This window comes from Magallana gigas, chromosome 7, assembly GCF_963853765.1.
Source record: "Magallana gigas chromosome 7, xbMagGiga1.1, whole genome shotgun sequence".
NCBI lineage: Eukaryota > Metazoa > Mollusca > Bivalvia > Ostreida > Ostreidae > Magallana > Magallana gigas.
Genome location: NC_088859.1, coordinates 25,690,067 through 25,708,996, shown reverse-complemented (window position 1 = coordinate 25,708,996; position 18,930 = coordinate 25,690,067). Strand labels below are relative to the sequence as shown.

General features: G+C 32.3%; 3 protein-coding genes across 11 annotated transcripts in view; 2 read left to right on the top strand and 1 right to left on the bottom strand.

Moving 5' to 3' along the window:
* The window catches only part of LOC105346728 (RNA 3'-terminal phosphate cyclase-like protein), a 3,910-nt gene extending 2,119 nt beyond the window's left edge, over positions 1–1,791 (top strand). Inside the window, exons 4-9 of the mRNA XM_011455440.4 lie at positions 32–106; positions 248–372; positions 495–620; positions 962–1,121; positions 1,368–1,471; positions 1,595–1,791. Of these exons, the coding sequence (XP_011453742.3) occupies positions 32–106; positions 248–372; positions 495–620; positions 962–1,121; positions 1,368–1,471; positions 1,595–1,757 (753 nt within the window). The 3' untranslated portion in view covers positions 1,758–1,791. The remainder of the gene's footprint in view (positions 1–31; positions 107–247; positions 373–494; positions 621–961; positions 1,122–1,367; positions 1,472–1,594) is intronic.
* Positions 1,792–3,103: 1,312 nt separating this feature from the next.
* On the bottom strand, positions 3,104–5,800 carry LOC105346718 (proteasome subunit beta type-2). Its single transcript, XM_011455430.4, has 6 exons — positions 5,634–5,800; positions 5,366–5,488; positions 5,209–5,279; positions 4,226–4,388; positions 3,687–3,736; positions 3,104–3,343 (listed from the first exon to the last, which is right to left on the bottom strand). Exons 1-6 carry the CDS (start codon positions 5,722–5,724, stop codon positions 3,215–3,217), a joined length of 627 nt encoding a protein of 208 aa, XP_011453732.1. The 5' UTR covers positions 5,725–5,800; the 3' UTR covers positions 3,104–3,214.
* Positions 5,801–5,872: 72 nt separating this feature from the next.
* Positions 5,873–17,730, top strand: LOC105346663 (microtubule-associated protein RP/EB family member 1). Of its 9 annotated transcripts, none has more exons than XM_011455388.4 (9): positions 5,873–6,022; positions 10,445–10,578; positions 10,776–10,814; positions 11,873–11,979; positions 13,243–13,459; positions 13,871–13,992; positions 14,244–14,390; positions 14,560–14,580; positions 16,899–17,730. In XM_011455388.4, exons 2-9 carry the CDS (start codon positions 10,458–10,460, stop codon positions 16,953–16,955), a joined length of 831 nt encoding a protein of 276 aa, XP_011453690.1. In that variant the 5' UTR covers positions 5,873–6,022; positions 10,445–10,457; the 3' UTR covers positions 16,956–17,730. The 9 variants fall into 9 exon arrangements, with proteins under 9 accessions (XP_011453690.1, XP_011453684.3, XP_011453714.3 ...); XM_011455382.4 differs by lacking the exon at positions 11,873–11,979 and adding an exon at positions 11,101–11,207; XM_011455404.4 differs by having other exon boundaries at positions 5,881–6,022; positions 10,450–10,578.
* Positions 17,731–18,930: the final 1,200 nt, after the last annotated feature.

The window sequence follows — 18,930 nt, the reverse complement described above, 5'->3', positions numbered from 1 at the left end:
AAAACTAGTGTCTTTTTAAATCCTGTTTTAGGTTGACATGATTAAGCTGTCTACATTTCCAGTACTCAAGCGATTTCTTGGCACAGATGAAGGTTTAGAACTAAAGGTAATACATGTACTAAACGAAGAGACCAAGTAAAGAAATCATTGATTAAGAAAGAGTTATTTTAATGGAGAAAGAAAAATATACTAATGAAAATGTTTACAGACCTAATGTAAATGTAATACAGTATCATTTTGTTAATAGATAGTCAGGAGAGGAGCTGCACCAGAGGGGGGTGGGGAGGTCACCTTCAGCTGTCCTTGTCGACAGAAACTCAGACCACTGCAGTTCACAGATCCAGGGAAAATCAAGAGAATTAGGGGTGTAGCGTATCCTTTTACAGACACTTTTTCCAAAATCTTTTACATGGTGAATAAGACTAGAAGGTCTCCTAAATGTGTACAGTTATGAAACAATATTAAATCGACACAAGTTCCTTAGCTTATTTTAGATGGGCTGTGAGAGTGGCACCAGTTGTGACAAATCGAATAGTGGATTCTGCCAGAAGTATACTCAATAAGTTTATTCCTGATATTTATATTTACACAGATCATTACAAAGGAAGCCAGTCAGGGAAGTAAGTTGTGTGTAACCAAAGTATGGTACATTTAAATAGTAAACTACACAAATAAATGTACCTTTGTTTAAAAATTTTATCAAATAATGACTACCCTCCCCCCACCCCCCCCCCCCCAAAAAAAAATGATTGTCTTATTGGGAATGATCCTGATGTACAGGTAAAAAATAGATCATTTATACTTGGTAAGTCCAGGTGAATACCAGTATTTGCTTCTTAATAAGTCCAGGTGAATACATGTACCAGTATTTGCTTGAATGATTATTTCATAGTGTTTACTATATAGAAGAATTTAAAAATGCTTAAATAGTTGTACATTTTGCTGCTATTTTTTAAAACAGATCTCCTGGCTTTGGACTAACTTTAGTGGCAGAGACAATTAATGGAGCTTTTTTGTGTGCAGAAAACTCATCCAATCCAAAAGGATCAGACAAAGGTCCCTCAGTGCCTGAGGATATTGGGAAGGAAACTGCAAAACTCCTGCTGGAGGAAATTTATAAGGTACCTGTGCTCAGAGAAACTAGTTGGTAAGGTTCAAGATTCAATTTCCAGAATCGTTTCACCAAAATGCAAAAAAGATTGTAGACACAAGCTATAAACTTCATTCTGTGTGCTATCTGTTTTTTATACAGGTTGATTTAATGTACATTGCATGGTTATTAATATGACATTTCACATTAGAATGGACTTTGAATAAATAGATAATGTGTTAACATTTTAGATGTACATGTACCTTTACCATTGTAGGGAGGATGTGTAGATTCCACCAATCAGAGCATGACAGCATTATTTATGATTCTTGGTCAACAAGATGTCTCCAAAGTTCAAACAGGCCCCCTCACACCTTACACGTAAGTTAGCATTAGATTTTTTAAAGTTTTTGGTGTGGTTTCCATATAAATGTGTTGTTTGTTTAAAAATTCCCAAAACTGTTGTTTAATCTTGGTAACTTTTGGTATTTTGTTTACTTGAAGGATCCAGTTTTTAAGGCATGTCTACAGTTTCTTTGATGTAATGTTCAAGATTGAACCTCAGCAGGTGTCTGAGGAGGATGAGGATCTGAGGACCGGCGGAGAGAAACTCATATTGACTTGTGTCGGAGTGGGCTACTCCAATATCAGCAAAGCTGTTAGTTGATGTTGTCTTTCATAGAATAAATGTTTTCATTGTTTATGTTGTTTTCATTTAATTTTTATAAATATTTAAAAAGACAGCATTGCAAACCATAGCCAAATTGTAACATTCTCTCCCTGTCTGGCTATGGTTAAATAAGAAAATATCACTCGCATAACTTGCACTATAGTGTATACATGTATAAGCTAAGGAAGCATAGTCTGCTGGGTACTTAGTTTATTCCATTGCAGTTTACGCAGGATTGTATACTGTTTATGTTCATTAAATGATTTCATCAATCATTTGCATATAATGCAGAAGCATGCTACTTCTGGGGACCAGTTTTTATGCATTTTCATACTGCAGGAGTGTTGGAAGGTACTCAACATTGGGGAAGCAATTCATTGATAGATCCCGATTAAGTTTATGGGGTAGGTTGGTAGATGGGGCTAGATGTAGATTGAATCCCTAGAAATCAGAGGGGTGAGCTTTTGTTTCTCCATTTTAAAGTTGATGGGCTTCACAAAGGTTAAGCTGGTAAAGCAGTATAGATAAAACCGACCTAAATTTATGTTAAAAAAATATTATTTAGCTCAGAATGGTATGTTTCTGATCATTTTATATTGAATCTCTAGCTTCTTTTCCCAACCTTTTTTTTGCCTTGAAATGGTAATTCATAGTTCTTATCATTCTATATGAAATAGCAGAACCAACATATATAACACATGCAACATAAAAACTGTAAAGTTGATGGTAAAATTCCAAACTCTTTAAAAGCAATTTTCAATATAGAAACCATATTTTTCTTAAGTGATGATTTGATGTGACACTGTATATCAACTAAAAATTTTCCCATAAAGCACCAAATATGAATTTAGGATGTCTTTTCTTCTTGTATATGCAATTACTGCAAATTAATCTTATACATTATACCCCATTCTAACAATACACACAAGTCATAGACTTCAACAATCCACTCTGCAATGTGTAAACCAACAGAGTTCACACTTCCCCATTCCACTGATGAGAGACCTGCTATAATTGCAGCTCCAATAAACAAATACTGCCATGAAATGCCATTACAATTTTGTACATGCACTTTTATTTTTATAAATGCCCCTGCCCTGTTAGCTTATTTATTGGCTACCACCTTCGATTTGCTTGAAACTTATGACTGGATAACGATCTAATAGTTGGGGATCCTCATTCACTTGTGAGGAGAATCTAATAAGATAAACAAATTGAGCACCCACCATCAATTCTAATGATTCCAATGTACATGTAGATAAAACATACCATAATATCACATGCGTGTAAATATTCAAGTTGTCCAAACTCCAGTATCGTGATCAACATAACAAGAAGGCTAATTCATTACAATGAGAGATTTTTAATATTACAATATTCATGTAACAAAAAAATGGCATTATCGAATATGTAAAGTCAATGTGTAGCACTATACATTGGATGACTTTTCTTTACTATAGTGATTCACTGGCAATGCTGCGGACGGACACCTGAGGTTTAATTGTGGGTAGCTCATGTATTCCATCTTTATCAACAATTCGCACTCTGAAGGCTGGGAGATTTATAATAAATCTTCTTTTAATCTGCAAAATAAAGGGAAAAAACATTGAACATACAATGTGTCTGTATGATTGACAGTTATTTTAAGTTTGTACAAGTTAATACATATATACAAGGTATATAGAACATATGGCTCTGTAGATTTACGAAGGTGATCTTATTCATGCATACATCTTGTTTAAAACTTCTGACAATTCAATTCTATGAAAATGAGACATTTTTGGGTAAGTATTGTCTGTTGCATTTCATTTTCACTTCAAGAAGGTACACTATACCTACTTTTTAATAATTTTTTTATGTGGGACTTGTATATATGTACCTATATTAAATATCAAAAGTTATTGATTGATGCTGATTAAAATTTACCTCTTCAACACACATGGTTAACAATTCTACTGCTCGTGCTCTTGTGACATCTGCAAGAAATCAAATGTTCAATTATTACTCTGCTTTATACGGTCTAACTATAAAAAAGTTGGAAAAATGTATTCAATTTTGTACATCTATCAGTTTTTTATCATTTTGAATGATGTACAATTCATCTTTGTGTGAAAATTTCAGTGCATGTTGTCATTGTTTCGGGTATTCAAACATTTAATACACTGTATTTTCTTGGCGTAACAGAGTTAACCCTAGCTGCAATAATGTAGTCTTCTCCCATTTTTTTCCTATCTGGTGTTTTCTGGAGAGGGCTACATTATCACTGCTAAGGCAAGTGTTTACATGTCAAAAAAATAATGCACAGTCTTGAGTCATGTCAACAAATATTAACAAACTTACTGGTATATATCACATCATTGTGTCTTACATGTGAATATCACATTTAATATGATTCACTTCTAATTTTCTTTTGATAAAATACAATATGTATAAATCATATTATTGCAGGTTAATACTTTAATTACCTTCTGTGTAGTATCTGTCCAAAATAGCAAGGGAGAAAAATGCTCCATAACCATGAGCGGCAAAGGGACACTTGTTCATTGAGGCCAAATAGTCCATAAAGTAAAGAGAGGGACCCTCGTTCTTGTCATACCCTGCCATAAGGAGATTCACCATGTATGGAGTCTACAGTAAAAATGAAAAAAAATTAAAAAAATTAATTAAACATGCATTATACCTAAACATTCCCTGAATATAGCTTCACTTAACTCAATAGATTAAGCAAATTTAAATAAGATTTAGCATCTTTCTAAAACAATATAATTTAATTCTGTTTGTAACACGCTTTCTGATTGGTTGAAAAATTTATTTTATATCGTATAAAGAATGTTGCCTACATCATAGTAAGACTAACGTCAAAAACGTATCAATCCGCCTGACGTTAAGTTTGAATTTTGTACAATTTGATGTCATTTTATGGATCAAATAACTGTTTTTATCAACAATTGATAGCAAATAAATTAAATTTTAAGGAATGAATTCAATATTTATTAGTTTTATACGATATGAAATGGTTTGGAACAGTTTACACTTTTTTAATAAACCGCTTCGCGGTTTAAAAAGCGTAAACTGCCCCAAACCATTTTATATCGTATAAAACAAAAAAATATTAAATTCATTCCTTAAATAAATGACAAGGACAACCTTTGAATCCATGTTTTTTAGGCTATACGAGGAGTCTTTGATAAGAGCTAGTATTTAATTAATGCAATGTCTGGTGTCTTTTTTAATATTTATCACTGAAGTCAATCGATAGAAAAACGGTACCATTTTTCGAGACCATTTGATAGTCCGGGACGTCGGGCTTGAGGAATTTTGAACCCCTGCCATTAATACAATTTCTATTCAAAGAGCTATACATATTTGGAATGTAGTTGGAGCTAAATGAAATGTATCTTATCAAGAACTGAACACAATTATATAATAATGTTACACAGAAGTTTACCCGGCTTCTTAGATAGTCTGCCAAATTTTTCCGTGTGAAATTGGCTGCAGCTGAAGGCGACAAGTCGTATCCTATAAAAAAAATGTTTAAAAACAATCACTCAAAATTAATAGTTTCAAGACATCTTTAATAACAGACAATCAAGAAAGAAACAAACCATTTCTCATTTTATAAAGCTGGATATTCTTAGAGATAAATTCAGCAAACTGCACTGTGTCCCCCGATTCTCCACTGACCAACATAATAAGATTATCTGTCATTCTATGCATCTTGTCTGTGTCTGTAGGAAATCAAATAGATGAAGTAAAGCAAGGTATGTAAATGTATATATTTTTTTCTTTCTTTCATTACAACATAACAAAATTTTAATTTACTAATCAAATTATTGAAAAGGAGAAATTCAGTCTTTGTTCCTGTGTTCATACCTTGTTTCATCGACAATATACTCCTTGCCGATGAAGTGTCAGATGCTACAAGAACGAAATCTTTTCCCTGAATTCCTATTAAAAATTCCATGTTCAATGTTGCCTTTTTATTTCACACCAATGAAAAAGCAAAACTAAAATGCGCTTCCGGTGAAACAATTTGGAGTTATCTACCCTTATATATGAAATAACCCTTATTATTAATATTAAGCAACCAGTTTACCGTAAGAGACCGGTACAACTTTATATTTATCTAAATACACATTTTCTGATATAAAATTCATTCCACGGAAATAACCGAAAACCTCCGGAATACGAATTGCGCCGGACGACTAACAGACAGACATTGTTTCAGAAGACAAATTCCGTGTGTGTTAAAGCCCAAAAAGGTACGTTACTGATATTCTTTTTCTCATTCGATTGAAAGAAAACATTCAAAATATTCAATAAAATGGGAGATTTATTGTGAATAACCATTCGATGTGAAGTTTTCAAGTTTTCATTCAAACTGCGTTTACCCGAATAATCTCTGATTGCCATGAACATGTAGTTTTGATTTTGCAAGGAAGGTGACACGGTAGGATTTCATTGAAATACTTTTGCTGTTTTATTAAATAAGCATTGACCAAACACAAGATAATTTACTCCAAGTGTCTTTTATTTTACTACCAGTTTTGTTAATTACACAGTACTGCCAAAGAGGCCTTGCAAGAGTAACCCAAAGTTCTTTTTCTGATAAGATTTTGTAATGCTCTATTGGTTGTGTATTTCATACCGTATTTTGGCACAGAGGACTTGATCACTGCTGGTGTTAGTTTGATAAAAGCTGACATGAATTCATAAATATGCCTTTTCCCCCTTTTATTTTCAACTACAGCCTTATAATAGTTTTCAATTTTTGTTATGCTCATCACCCTGCTACATAGGGATGAAAGTATTATTCAGGTATCTCAATCACCCAAACAGGTTACATCGGATATATAGATTTGTATATTGTGTATTTGTAGATCCTTAAAAAATTACAACACGCACGTTACTTTCTTGGATTTATTATCACTAATTTACATTAAATTTTGTGCTGTCAGGGGTTCTCCTTATAGTAGGAGGCACCAGAATGGGATGTGAGCGCTATAGGCGTGAGCCTGCTAGGGGGTCCGGAAAATTTTTGTAAATGAAAAGACATTTGAAGCAATTTCCTGCATTCCAGACACAAAAATGTAGCATACAGATGAGTAAAAAAGAACGAAGTGATTAAGAAGTGATCATTCAATACTGCATTTTACCAACACATTTTATCGAGAATGCATGAATGAGCAGTATTTTTTTTTTAGGACAAATAGAATGTTGGAACATGTTATTTCTTCTCCTTTTCAAGTTTCTGTTACTTCTCAGGTGAAAATCTGTTTCAACCATACATAGTTGCTATTAAATAAAAAGGAACCAAGTCTTCCAAAGCCTTTATTTGGTTTTTGATTTAAATAATCTTTTATCAAAAGTTTCGGCAATATGGGGTCGGTTGTCAGATAGTGAAGTTATACTCTGTTTCTGGAGACAAAACAGATTCTAATTGGTAATCTTATGTGTTTTTCTGTCCATTGCAATAAAAAAAAAAACACTTAAAAGTGTATTCATGCAATGTACATTGAAAAAAAAGTAAAGGGACAACACTTGCCATATTGGTTTGATAGGAGGTTGTCAGTTCAAGCTATGTGTTAAACAAGTTTCCAATTTCTCCAACCTTTTTAGAAGACATCTAGATTGAAAAATGATCAAATGACTTATCCCTTTCGTCATATTAACGAGGCCGAGTACAGAACGAGTACGCACGCTTTCGCGCAGCGTTTCATTTGTATTGTGACGTCATCTTTTTGCTTTGTTGACGCCATGGCGTGATAGTTTCAACTGCAGATATTCAGCAAAATTTGTTGAAAATGGCTCGTTTAATGCGTAAAATTGATATTATAGTGTGGAATAAACGTAAATGTCTCGAAGTATAAGCTATATTTGGACTTGGTTCGAAAACATGAAGAGGGTTCAGCAAGCCTAGCCCTCTGTCACGTTTTCTTAACCCGCCTTAATATAGCTTAATTCATATATTTCAAGACAGTAACCATGTATTTTATATTAATGACCCTTAATATGTGATGTTATATATTTATTAATTACCTAAATGTGTCTGAATGTTTTAATAATACTATAAAGATCACCATTTCCGTCTTTGTCAAATAAAAAATAGCCATTATCTGGCAAATTTGGAAATTGGGCATACAAAAAACAACTTTGATAAGACCCCTGGAACAAACCAGGAGGTAAAAGGTATTTTTTATTTGACCATTTGATGCCTTTAAGCAATAACTTTAATATGTAGAACAGAAAAAGGAATCCCTAGGGCAGAAGTTTAAAAAAAATGTGCAAAATTGATACATTTCAAGCAAAATCCCATAGGGTCCTATGTTAAAAATTAACAAACTTTGACATGACCCCTTAAACAAACGGTGTGGTAAATGTCTTTCTTTTTTTATCTTAAGATAATAATTATATCGGTAGAAATTCCTGTAAAAAATTTCATTAAAAAATCTAGGGTAGAAAAAATTAGACCCGGCCTCGTTAAATATTTGTGCTGCATAATTAACACATCATGTCAAAATGTACAAGGTACTCAAATGCCAAACTTATCGAAAGAAACAGAAGTTCGAGTGACATGAATTCTCCATGTAATTAAAAAGATATTCCAAAAACGTATAATAAGTCTAGAGAGAGCTAAAAAAAAAAAACATGGAAAGACTCCTCTTGGTTTATCTTATATATGCTTTCAGATCTCTGTGATGTATTTATTGGTTATACGGCACTCGATCGGGATCGATTTACTTAAAATAAAGTAAACTACGACAGAAGGAATCTGTGGAATATTGTTAAATACTTTATATTAGATTATTTATTAAAAAATGGTAACTGTATGTCAGAATATAAACTGCTTATCAAACAATTTTGCTTTTTTTACCATGCTTATTCTTGGTTAACCGTTTTATGAAAATCAAGTTAATCATAAGTTAGAAACGAAATAATTGTTACATTAATACCTTCCTATTGAACTTTATATAGACACAAAGCTTTCATAATACATTTTTCAACAATAGAATGTTGAAAAAAATCAAGGAAGCTATGAAGGACATGCCTGTAATATCTGAGTAGAATTGAATACCAGTACTGTTCTAATAAGTTGTAAAATAAAAAAAGGTAAATTTTTAATAAAAAGATGGCTGTCTTTAACTCTTAGATTTAACAAAGTTATTGTGTGTTTAAATGATTTTATCAGAAAAGATCTAAATGATTTGAATTGCTATTAGCCTGAATAAAATGTTCTACCTAGCTCCAAGAGATGAAGAGGTGGTCCCGAAGTAGAATACTATTGATTGCTATAGTTATCTCCAGATTAAAATCATGCGCTCCATTTATGTTTTCCAAGATCTAGATATCTTGGTCCATTCAATGTTAATACTTGCATACGTTTATTCATATAAACTAATCTAAACCCAACATATATTTAGGCATATTAAATCAGTTTGCATGTACATATGGTATGTTAATTTGAGTCTTTGCATTTGCATCTCATGAAATTTTTAGAGATTGATAATTTTCACTGTTCTCGTAATTAGTACATACCACAGATATCATATAACCCCCATATTCTCATAATAATTCATGACATCATACATGTATATATAGATGTAGATATTAAGCCAAATACTATCACTGACAGGCCCATTATCTTATCTGCAAGGCCAGAAAGACTATCTCATTCATCATAAGATATAAATGATTTGATGAGTGAGGGGAAGATTTTATAACTAAGCATGTCTTACTACCATAGTGGAATAGATCCTATTGCTAGATATAAGGAAAAGGAGAAACAGATTAAGCAAAGGCAGTATGAGAGGAGCAATAGAGCTGTTCACTTATGGAGAAAGGCTCGCTTTTGTGTTTTAAGAGAACAGGATTTTAGAGAGAGAAGAAATGGTCAGTAAGCTGAGGTTTCTTTCAATATAGTTAATTATGTGTGTTGTATTTCTTTTACTGAATCTCACACCTAGGGAATCATCGTAAAATGTTAAACAAAAGACTAAACCAATTTTTTCTCCATATAAATGATATGCTGTAGATGTCCCTAAGATTTCTGAGCAACCTTTGCTTAATTTTTATGGCCACGAATTTCATGATGTAAGAAAACAAGTTAAAAAAGAAATTTGAGAGTGTTTTACTTGCATTGGTTGAGTAGATATCACACATAAGCAAAATACGGGTATTTTGTAGAAATTAATTATTGCAGACCTGTTCTGAACCAACCAATAAATATATAAGTATTTTGATTAATTTGAAGGATTTATGTATTTTTTAAAAACATTTTTCTAAGATATTATCGTGTTAGTAATTAAGAATACAATATTGTTTTTATAAAGTGACGAAACAAATGTCATCTTTAACATTACATAGACTGAAATTGTTATCTCATGATGACTCCTTTATCTACACATATCAAAATAAATTGTTGGTATGGTTTATTTAGGTAGATAATCTACTGATACAATTCATATCCTAAAATGTTAATGTGGACTTTAATTGAGGAAGAATTCTTTTAGCACATACTTGTGAAAGAAAGCTTTGATCCATACCATGTTATAAGTAATCAAGGACTAGGAGTCATCAGAAAATTTACAGATTGCTGCTTGAGCAGAAGTGTTGCCCAACATGTACTTCAGGAGTTTATTCTCTGTCAAAACAGCTGTAATAGTATGACTTTGCTTTCATTGCAGAACAGACCGCTCCATGGCTGTGAACGTGTATAGTACAAACAACCAGGCAGACAATCTGAGTCGCCATGACATCCTGGCCTGGGTCAACGACAGCATCCACACAAATTACGGCAAAATCGAGGAACTCTGTTCAGGTCAGCGGATTGGGTTTTTGTGTTATTCCAACTTGTATGCGATGACAACAATCATTGAATGTTTTGTTGGGATGGTTACCAGTAAAACAGTTAACTCAATTTTGATAGGATGTAACAAATATACAAATATGAGTATATTTAACATGTTAAAGATGATATTGTTATCTAATACTGTGTTGGTTTTTTTTATTTTTCAGGGGCTGCATACTGCCAGTTTATGGATATGTTATTTCCTGGTAGGTGTTTCCTTCCATATGACAAAAACAAATTAAAAAGATATTTATAAATTGAAGAAAATTTCACTTTTATTTCCATTAAATATTTTGTAGTTGTATTTTCAATTCTTGTCATGATATCATTATACAATGCAAATTGTTTGTTAATTATTGGAATGTATGTATACAATTTGATGATATGTACCAGTTTACCATGTTCACAGGCCCTCTCCCACTCAAAGGAGAAGAGTAACTGTTGAGGACTTTGTTACGAAGTGTATATATGTCATAATGTGTGCTATTTCAGGCAGCATCCCTATCAAAAAAGTTAAATTCAGCACAAAATTAGAACACGAATTCATCCAGAACTACAAGCTCCTTCAAAACTCATTCAAAAAAACGAGTGTCGACAAGGTGAGAGTGAGGAATGACCACGCAAAAGAAAGGAGGACTGGTCTTCTTTTCCAGATTTCAAGTCCTCATATTTCCCAAATCAAAAGGGCTACAGTTTTAAAATATTTCATTTTCCAAAATCATAACAATTATTATTGAACAGTTGTAGAGGAACAACTTGTCATGTCCTTTACCTATTTCGTTTGGGATGTGGGTGTGGATTTTTAATTAGGTAGTACCGTAATGATTTGGAAGTCTGTGGATAGGTTATCTGGAAAAGACAGATACAGACCTTCGTCACTTGGTTTCGTCTCTTTCTTGGAGGACCTAGGTGCAGGACACCAGGGAACCAACTTAACACCCCGGCTACTTGTGCATGTCCTGCTTTATACAGATTTCACTGATGCATATGTTCAGTTACAGGTCACATGTAGCACAGATGCAGACAGAACTTGACAGTTTGACTTGTAGCATGGTACCTTCTAAATTCCTTTTTGTTTCTTAATCTTTATAACGTGCATGTTTGGAATATGAGAACGATTAATGGGGGTGAAAGTTGAAAACTGTCAGAACTCTTAATGCATCTGTGAAAACAGCAGCATGTAAAGACTAACCTTTTATGTAACCTAATATATATATATTAACTACTTTTTTCCCTTCTGCTCTATATTTTCTGTACATTTCAGGTACTATACAGTTAAAAAAAATAAAATTCAGTACAAAGTTAGAACATGAATATATACAGAACTACAAAATTCTACAATCCTCATTTGGAAAGTTAGGGGTGGATAAGGTAAGTGGTGGTGCTGTTTGACGTAAACTGTACGCCATACCTTATGTTACCATTTGTAGATTTGAGCTAGGTTATTCAGTGTTATTTCAATTGGCTGGTGAACCAATCTCACCAAGGAAAGAACAATTTTAACCCTAACTTTTAAAGCATGTGTCTTTCTAATGCCTCTCTGAAAGACTTTTTAAAAAATTTAACCCATCTTTTGAGTTGAATTTGATGGTCATGAAACACGCTGTTCTCTATGAGTATGAATTTCTGATGAATGCAGAAGTTTCTTGATACTAAATGAAACGGTTGACTTGGAAAGAATTGGTCTCCAGCCAGTATTACATTTACTTGATATTATTCATTTTCTTTTCATTTATCTGTGTATTTCCTTAAAAAAAACTATCAGTTCTCTGCAATAAAGTTATATCTGATTCCTTTCTCTCGATAATGAATGGTATGTTGAATTGCACAAAAATAAGTACATTTGTATTTCTTAGATTTTTTTTTTGTTAAGAGGATTTGATTTTGATTTAGATTAGAGAAGATTTAAGATATAGAAGCAATGTAGTTATATATAGTCAGGTTTTCCTTTTGTTGGTATAATGGTATTAATTGTTGGCAAAAAATTAACAACTGATGGTTTGGTTTTATATTCTAACCTGAGTTTTGGGGGATTGATTAATTAAAGAACGCAAACATTTTGTTTACTGATTGGAAACTGCTCATTTTCTATGGTGTTGGGAATATCTGATAAAGAATTGATTTTGTTGAATAATATTCTTCTGAGCACATGTATCATCCTATAATTCATCATTTTCACTGAGAGATAATTTTCAAAGTTAGTGTGTTTTGTTTTATTGCCTTGGTCTGATAAAGAACCTGTATTCTGAAGTCATCCTAATCACTGCCATATAATAAAATTGATAAGAAGAATGTTTGATTTTCTTCTCTACCCAATTCCTTCTTTATATCACAAAGGTTTTTTTTTTTTTTTTTAAATTGATCAATACTCTGATCACTGAATTGACAATGGATTTGAATTTTTGTGAATTGATGTACTTGAATGCATATGAAAAATTTTACATCTATATTTATTGATCTATTTAAACATAAAATGATGGTTTCATTTTTTTACCTGTTCGATAGAGGTTATATGAACATAATTGCTGATCAATTATGAATTAAATTTGGTTTTATGGGTGCCCTAATTAAATAAGTGCAGTGGTTGGGATGGATGTAGTAGATCCATTACTGACTAACTTTAAACACTTGCAGGTGATTCCAGTTGAGAGACTTGTAAAAGGACGCTTCCAAGATAACTTTGAATTTGTACAGTGGTTTAAACGCTTTTTTGATGCTAATTACAATGGTGATGGAGAGTATGATCCCGTAATGGCAAGGGGAGGGGAAACTGTGGGAAATGTTGGAAAACCAGCAGTAATGAAATCTCCGGCGGCAGCAAAGACTGGTATCTCCAGAGGAACAACAAAGGGTAAGAGAAGTCTCTTTTTTCTAATTTAAGATAGCTGCATAGCTACAGTACTTAGAAATTGCCAATGTTTTTACATTTTAAATTGTGAATTAAACCGTTGCTATTGCCACATTATGAGGTTATATTGCATAATATAATATATTGATCAAGTTTTTAAGAAATTATATGATAACGACAATGTGCTACAATGAGCAATTTTTATGATGAACAAAATTTAATCATGTTGAAATTTTCGAATGTTGAATAAATGCATGGCTGATTTGACAGAATGGCATCTTAAAATGATCCATGGCTTTACATACATGCAACCACAGGAGCAGAGAGTGTTTTTTAACCTTTTTCATTTGGAAAACTATGTAGTAACTTATCTCAAGTTTCTGGATTTATTCATAACCAGGATTCATATTGTAGCTCCAACTAGGACAACTACAAAGAGTCCCTCTGCAATAAGTAAACCAGTAGCCAATGTTAAAGCCACAGTGAACAGTGGGGGAGGTGATAATGGAGCCAAAATAGCAGAATTAACGCAACAGGTATGGATGCAAGGCAAAGCCATTTGTGTGGACACTTAGCATCTAAACGTCATGTTTGAAAAAATTTTGTTTTGAATTTATGATGTTCATGTTTTCTTGTTATGATAAAATTATGAGAAAAAAAATTATTGTATTGTTTTATTGTCAGGAGAAGTATTAGTAGGATGCAGGTTTGACAATAGGACTGCATTTTATATCGATACATGTATTTACAGTGTTTAAACTTTTGAATTAATTCTTTATTTTCTTAGATAAATGAACTGAGGTTAACAGTGGAAGGACTAGAGAAGGAGAGGGACTTTTACTTCGGAAAGCTTAGGGACATTGAAGTCACATGTCAGGAAAACGAGGACAATGAAGTGATCAAGAATGTCATGGATATCCTTTATGCAACCGAGGTATTCAAGTCTTGCTACCTGTGCTTCCATTTTCTGTCTCTTTGTAAAGTGTTAGTGATGTGAAAGCATACACACACTTCAGAGGGTAAAAAAATATTTACTCTTGAATGCATACATTCACTTCAAATACAGGACTGTTTCTGATACTAGTCATGATGTTGTGTTTCAGAGTCAAGAAAATGCACCAGTGGCAAGTGTTTATTTGAATAAAAAAAAAAAATGATTATTTTTGATTTTACACAAACAAAATTTTTACATAAAATAAGAAGTTTAAAATGATTTGGGGATAAGGGTGGAGATTTAAGGGACCCTCTACCTTGCCATTTACTATTTGTCATGCTAGGTGACTGTCACATACAAGCCTCAATATACATGTATCTGCATTCATTCCACTCCCCATAACTGATCCAATTGTTCGTAATGTAAATAGCTAAAGATATAAAAACTGTTTCAATGGTCTTTATTAAATAATTTTGAAATTGATTCCATCTTTGCACACTGCACACAAATGCTTCAAAGGAAACTTCACAAATATATAAACTATCCTAAAACACCAATGCTGTCATGTTGCAATGTTCCGTACATGTTTTTGATTCAGCCCTACTCAACATTTAATATGCTTTGTCGTAGTTGCAACTTTTTTGTCAGCTCTCTTTTTCTCTCAGTATTTTAGTATGATTTGCATTGTTTTTCCAGTATTTCAGTAGCAACAGTTACAACAGCTCATCTTAGTAGCTGTGCTTCTCTGTATTTACACTTCATATTGCCTACAAAAGTGTTTTATTGAAAGTTGTTTTACTGAATCCAGACAAGTGGGAAAAAGTTTTTCATTTGTTCTTTCTTCAAAATATATGTGTAGATGTTAGATTTGTAAGTACCACTTAAAGAAGTTTATTCAACTTAATGACCCATTTTATGGACAAGTATCAGTAATTGAATTAGAAAGCTTTGTACAAGCGTAAAATCATGTCAATGTTCTGATGGTCAGCAATGAAATAGATTAATTAAGGGAAATTTGTACTTGCTGGTGTCTATTTTTCTATTATATATAGTAAGTCATTAAAACTTGAAGGAAAAAAAAACAACACATGTAGTACCTGTATATGAGTCTGGAAGTGGCTCTTTCCCTTATTTTATGTAATTTTGCTTTTGTGTGTATTGCATGATGGCTTTACACTTTATAGAAAGTGACTAATTTTGCAACATTAACACTCAGACATCATTTTGTCATATTTGTCATAAATAAGATGTAAAATAGTGAACAAGATACCTAAATTACTTTATCTTGATTACAGTTTTGATTTTGTTGTTGGAATTATTAGTTTCTTATATAAAATTTTGTACCAAAGAGAAGAAGAATCCCTCGTGAGTAACTTTAATCATGAGGAATTTGTGAGAGAGAAAGAAGAGCATAATCTTTATTCAACAAGAATATATTGGTTTTATCTTTTCTCTTAATAATTCTAAAAACCCCACTTGATTTTAGTATGCAACAAATTAAATTCTACCAGTACATATATTTAAGTTGCAGTATGAAAGTTATTTCCAGATTAAAAAAGGGGGCATTGTGCAATTGACATTGGAATTGTTTAAAATAGCAGTATATTTAAGAATTGTATAAGTTATAGATAGAAGTAAAGGAATCCCACTTCTTTCAAGATTAGCTACCTTGTTCAACCATATGTAATGTCCATCAGGTTTTCTGCCATTCAGAATGAAATAATAACTTTTGCAAACAAAGTTGTTAACTTTTAATTTTGGTACTTCTTTCTACAAACAACTTTTCTTCTAACAGACATTGGTCTTTCTGGTTGTGTTATTCCATTTACATTTAACAATGAGGAAGGGGTTCGTTAAATTAGTGGAATTTTTTCTTTCAGTTTCGAAACCTAATTCAAGATGTTTTGGTTTTTTTAATCTTTTAACGAATGTATTAGCTGATTTCCCCAAATACTTGTGTTGAGCAGACTTTTACTCCAAGGGCATAATCTTCTCAAAAATTCATTTTAGTAAACCTCTAAGATGATTTTTTCTTGTTAAAAATAATTATGATGGATATTTTGGCTCTCAGCTGTAAATTCAAGTTATTTTTCTATTTTCAGTTGCCTTTATACTTAATTTTCCCCCATTCATTAAACTGTTGTATAGCAACAGTTATTTAAGTTAATATACTTATGAGCATGATACATGTATGTTTAAACAGGAAAATACTGTGAACCAACCTTTATTTTTGTGCAAGAAATGTGTATGATGTATGCTACATATATGTATACACGAAAATGAAATCGCAAAACACTTTTAAGTTGATGATTCACATAACGAAGCCTAAATTGCCAAAAGATAAAAGTTGGTTTACTAAATATAGGTTGAAAGTTGTTTGCATGTGAACAGAAAGGAATAATTGATAAAGGCTTGAAATTGAGGCACACTGGGGAATGAGTGTCACAAATGCATGACATGATTGGGTCTGAAGGTCACTCTTAAGCTCTGGTTTTGTGTTTTTTACAGGATGGATTCGCTCCTCCCGAGGAGGATGGAAACGTGGAAGAGGAGGAGGAGTATTGAGGGCGTAGGCCACACCCACTTAGTGCTATTTAAAAACACTCATTATTTTGGCTCAACCGGTTGCTTTTGTTCAAAGTTCACTTGAATTCATCTGAAGGGCTTACATTACACCTTATCCAAAGGATTTTCCCTCCATTTCTACATCAAATGGAATTTGGAAGGAAAGCTGTGTCATATGACAATATCAAGTGCTATTGCAGATGCCGCTGATTTTTCAGAGGAATCTCTTGTTTGTTGTATTGCACAGTGTATGTATTATAGCTGTGAAAAATATTTATAAATGTGATAACTTTGTATTATCTTTGACCATGCTGTATTATTTCTCCTTTTTTTCAGCAACTGTGTAATTTTTTTTTTTTATATAACATTGGTTTTTCCTTATTGTTTGTATGTATATCTGTTCACTCAAATTTTGTAAACATTTCTAAAACTAAAGTTAAATTTGGATTTAAAGCAGTTGAGACAATTTAAGAATTATTAGAATCATGCTTTTTTTAATGTTCATTGTTCTTTATTTTTCATTTTTCTTAGCAAATTGTTCAACTCATTTTGACATCATCTTAATTTTTTTGTTCTCGTACTACTGCTGACTAACAAAGAGAAAATTAGAAAATATAAATATAGAGCTAAAGTTTATTATCATTTAGGAAATATATTCAGTTGACTACGATGTGATAACTTCATACAATTTTAATTGTACATGTAATTACATCAAATGCATGAATCAAATTATGTTGAACAATAAACTCAGTTTATTAAAGCTATACAAGATCCGTATCTTCCTATTTATTGACTTTGACAATATTGACCACTGCCTTTATGCTGTATATTTACCAACTCAAGACATAAAGTGAACATTGGAAAACTCATGTCCATCTAATTTCTTGATGTGAAACGTTTCATGGACTGACTTTTAATTAAAGAGAGCTTTGTAAAAGAGAAAATAATTACACCCTAATACATGATTTCTCTCTTCTTGTAGAATACAGATATGATCAGAATATGTCATGTTAATGATATATTGCATAATTTTTTTTATGGAGATGTACAGAATTAAGATAAAAAGGGTTATGTTTACTCGGGGTTTAGTTGACAAAAACAATTATAATTTTTTTTATTTCTACTGGTTTATGCATTCTTATCACCAGATATTTAAAAATACTACAAACACATACAGGTTACTTGTATTTGAGAAAAAAAGTACGAGTTTTCGTGAATGTTGCAGAATAACGTCCGAGGTCTCGAAATGCTGTTTTGAAATATTATATGTTATATTTCAAACAACATTTCGAGACCAAGGAGGTTATCCTGCAACTTTCACGATAACAAGAACTTTATTTCTATTCTACTAACAGCCCAGTATTTCTACAGATCGTTTCCCCTATAGAGAGACGATCTAGGTCATTTTGACGGCTGTTCCGTGTAACCCCAATGGTTTTGTTAGTAATGTTTTCATGTGTATCGATCAAAGGAATCACATGCAGACGACAGAATTTTTCTTTGGATATTTAATACTCTTTACTTATTTATAAAATATCTTTGAATCATGTTCCTAATATTTTAAGGGCAATTTAATACGATTATTACTACTACACATTATATATTTTATGTAAAAACACGCAGTTAAAATGTGCTAGGGAGGTCCTAGGAACAGCCGCATTGATCTCTTAAAAATAAACATTTGAAGCAATACACATCGTTTTGACCGGAACTAACACGAGAAATTGACATAGTTTTAAAACTTTTTACGGTTTGAAGTTTTACTCTCATGGTCATTGGGAGACAAATAGGTATATCTGATCTGATAATTTACTCATGACGTTCGTGGTATATTGGAGAATAATGTCCGCGGCATCTCTTTGATCTCGGCAATAACTGTATTAGAATGCTTTATAACCTTTATATATTTTTTCTAAGTAACCTTGACTCTTTGCGTACAGAAAAGCCTCAGTTTCTGAGATTTTCATTAGAATCG

Excerpts from the sequence above, each read along its gene's own strand:
- LOC105346663 (XM_011455367.4), top strand. The coding sequence starts at position 9,488 with ATGTCTTACTACCATAGTGGAATAGATCCTATTGCTAGATATAAGGAA. Across the intron at positions 11,980-13,242 it reads GAAAGTTAGGGGTGGATAAG|GTGATTCCAGTTGAGAGACT; the intron begins GTAAGTGGTGGT and ends AAACACTTGCAG. Across the intron at positions 13,993-14,243 it reads TAGCAGAATTAACGCAACAG|ATAAATGAACTGAGGTTAAC; the intron begins GTATGGATGCAA and ends TTATTTTCTTAG.
- LOC105346718 (XM_011455430.4), bottom strand. The coding sequence starts at position 5,724 with ATGGAATTTTTAATAGGAATTCAGGGAAAAGATTTCGTTCTTGTAGCA. Across the intron at positions 5,489-5,633 it reads TATATTGTCGATGAAACAAG|ACACAGACAAGATGCATAGA; the intron begins GTATGAACACAG and ends GATTTCCTACAG. Across the intron at positions 5,280-5,365 it reads GCTTTATAAAATGAGAAATG|GATACGACTTGTCGCCTTCA; the intron begins GTTTGTTTCTTT and ends TTTTTTTTATAG.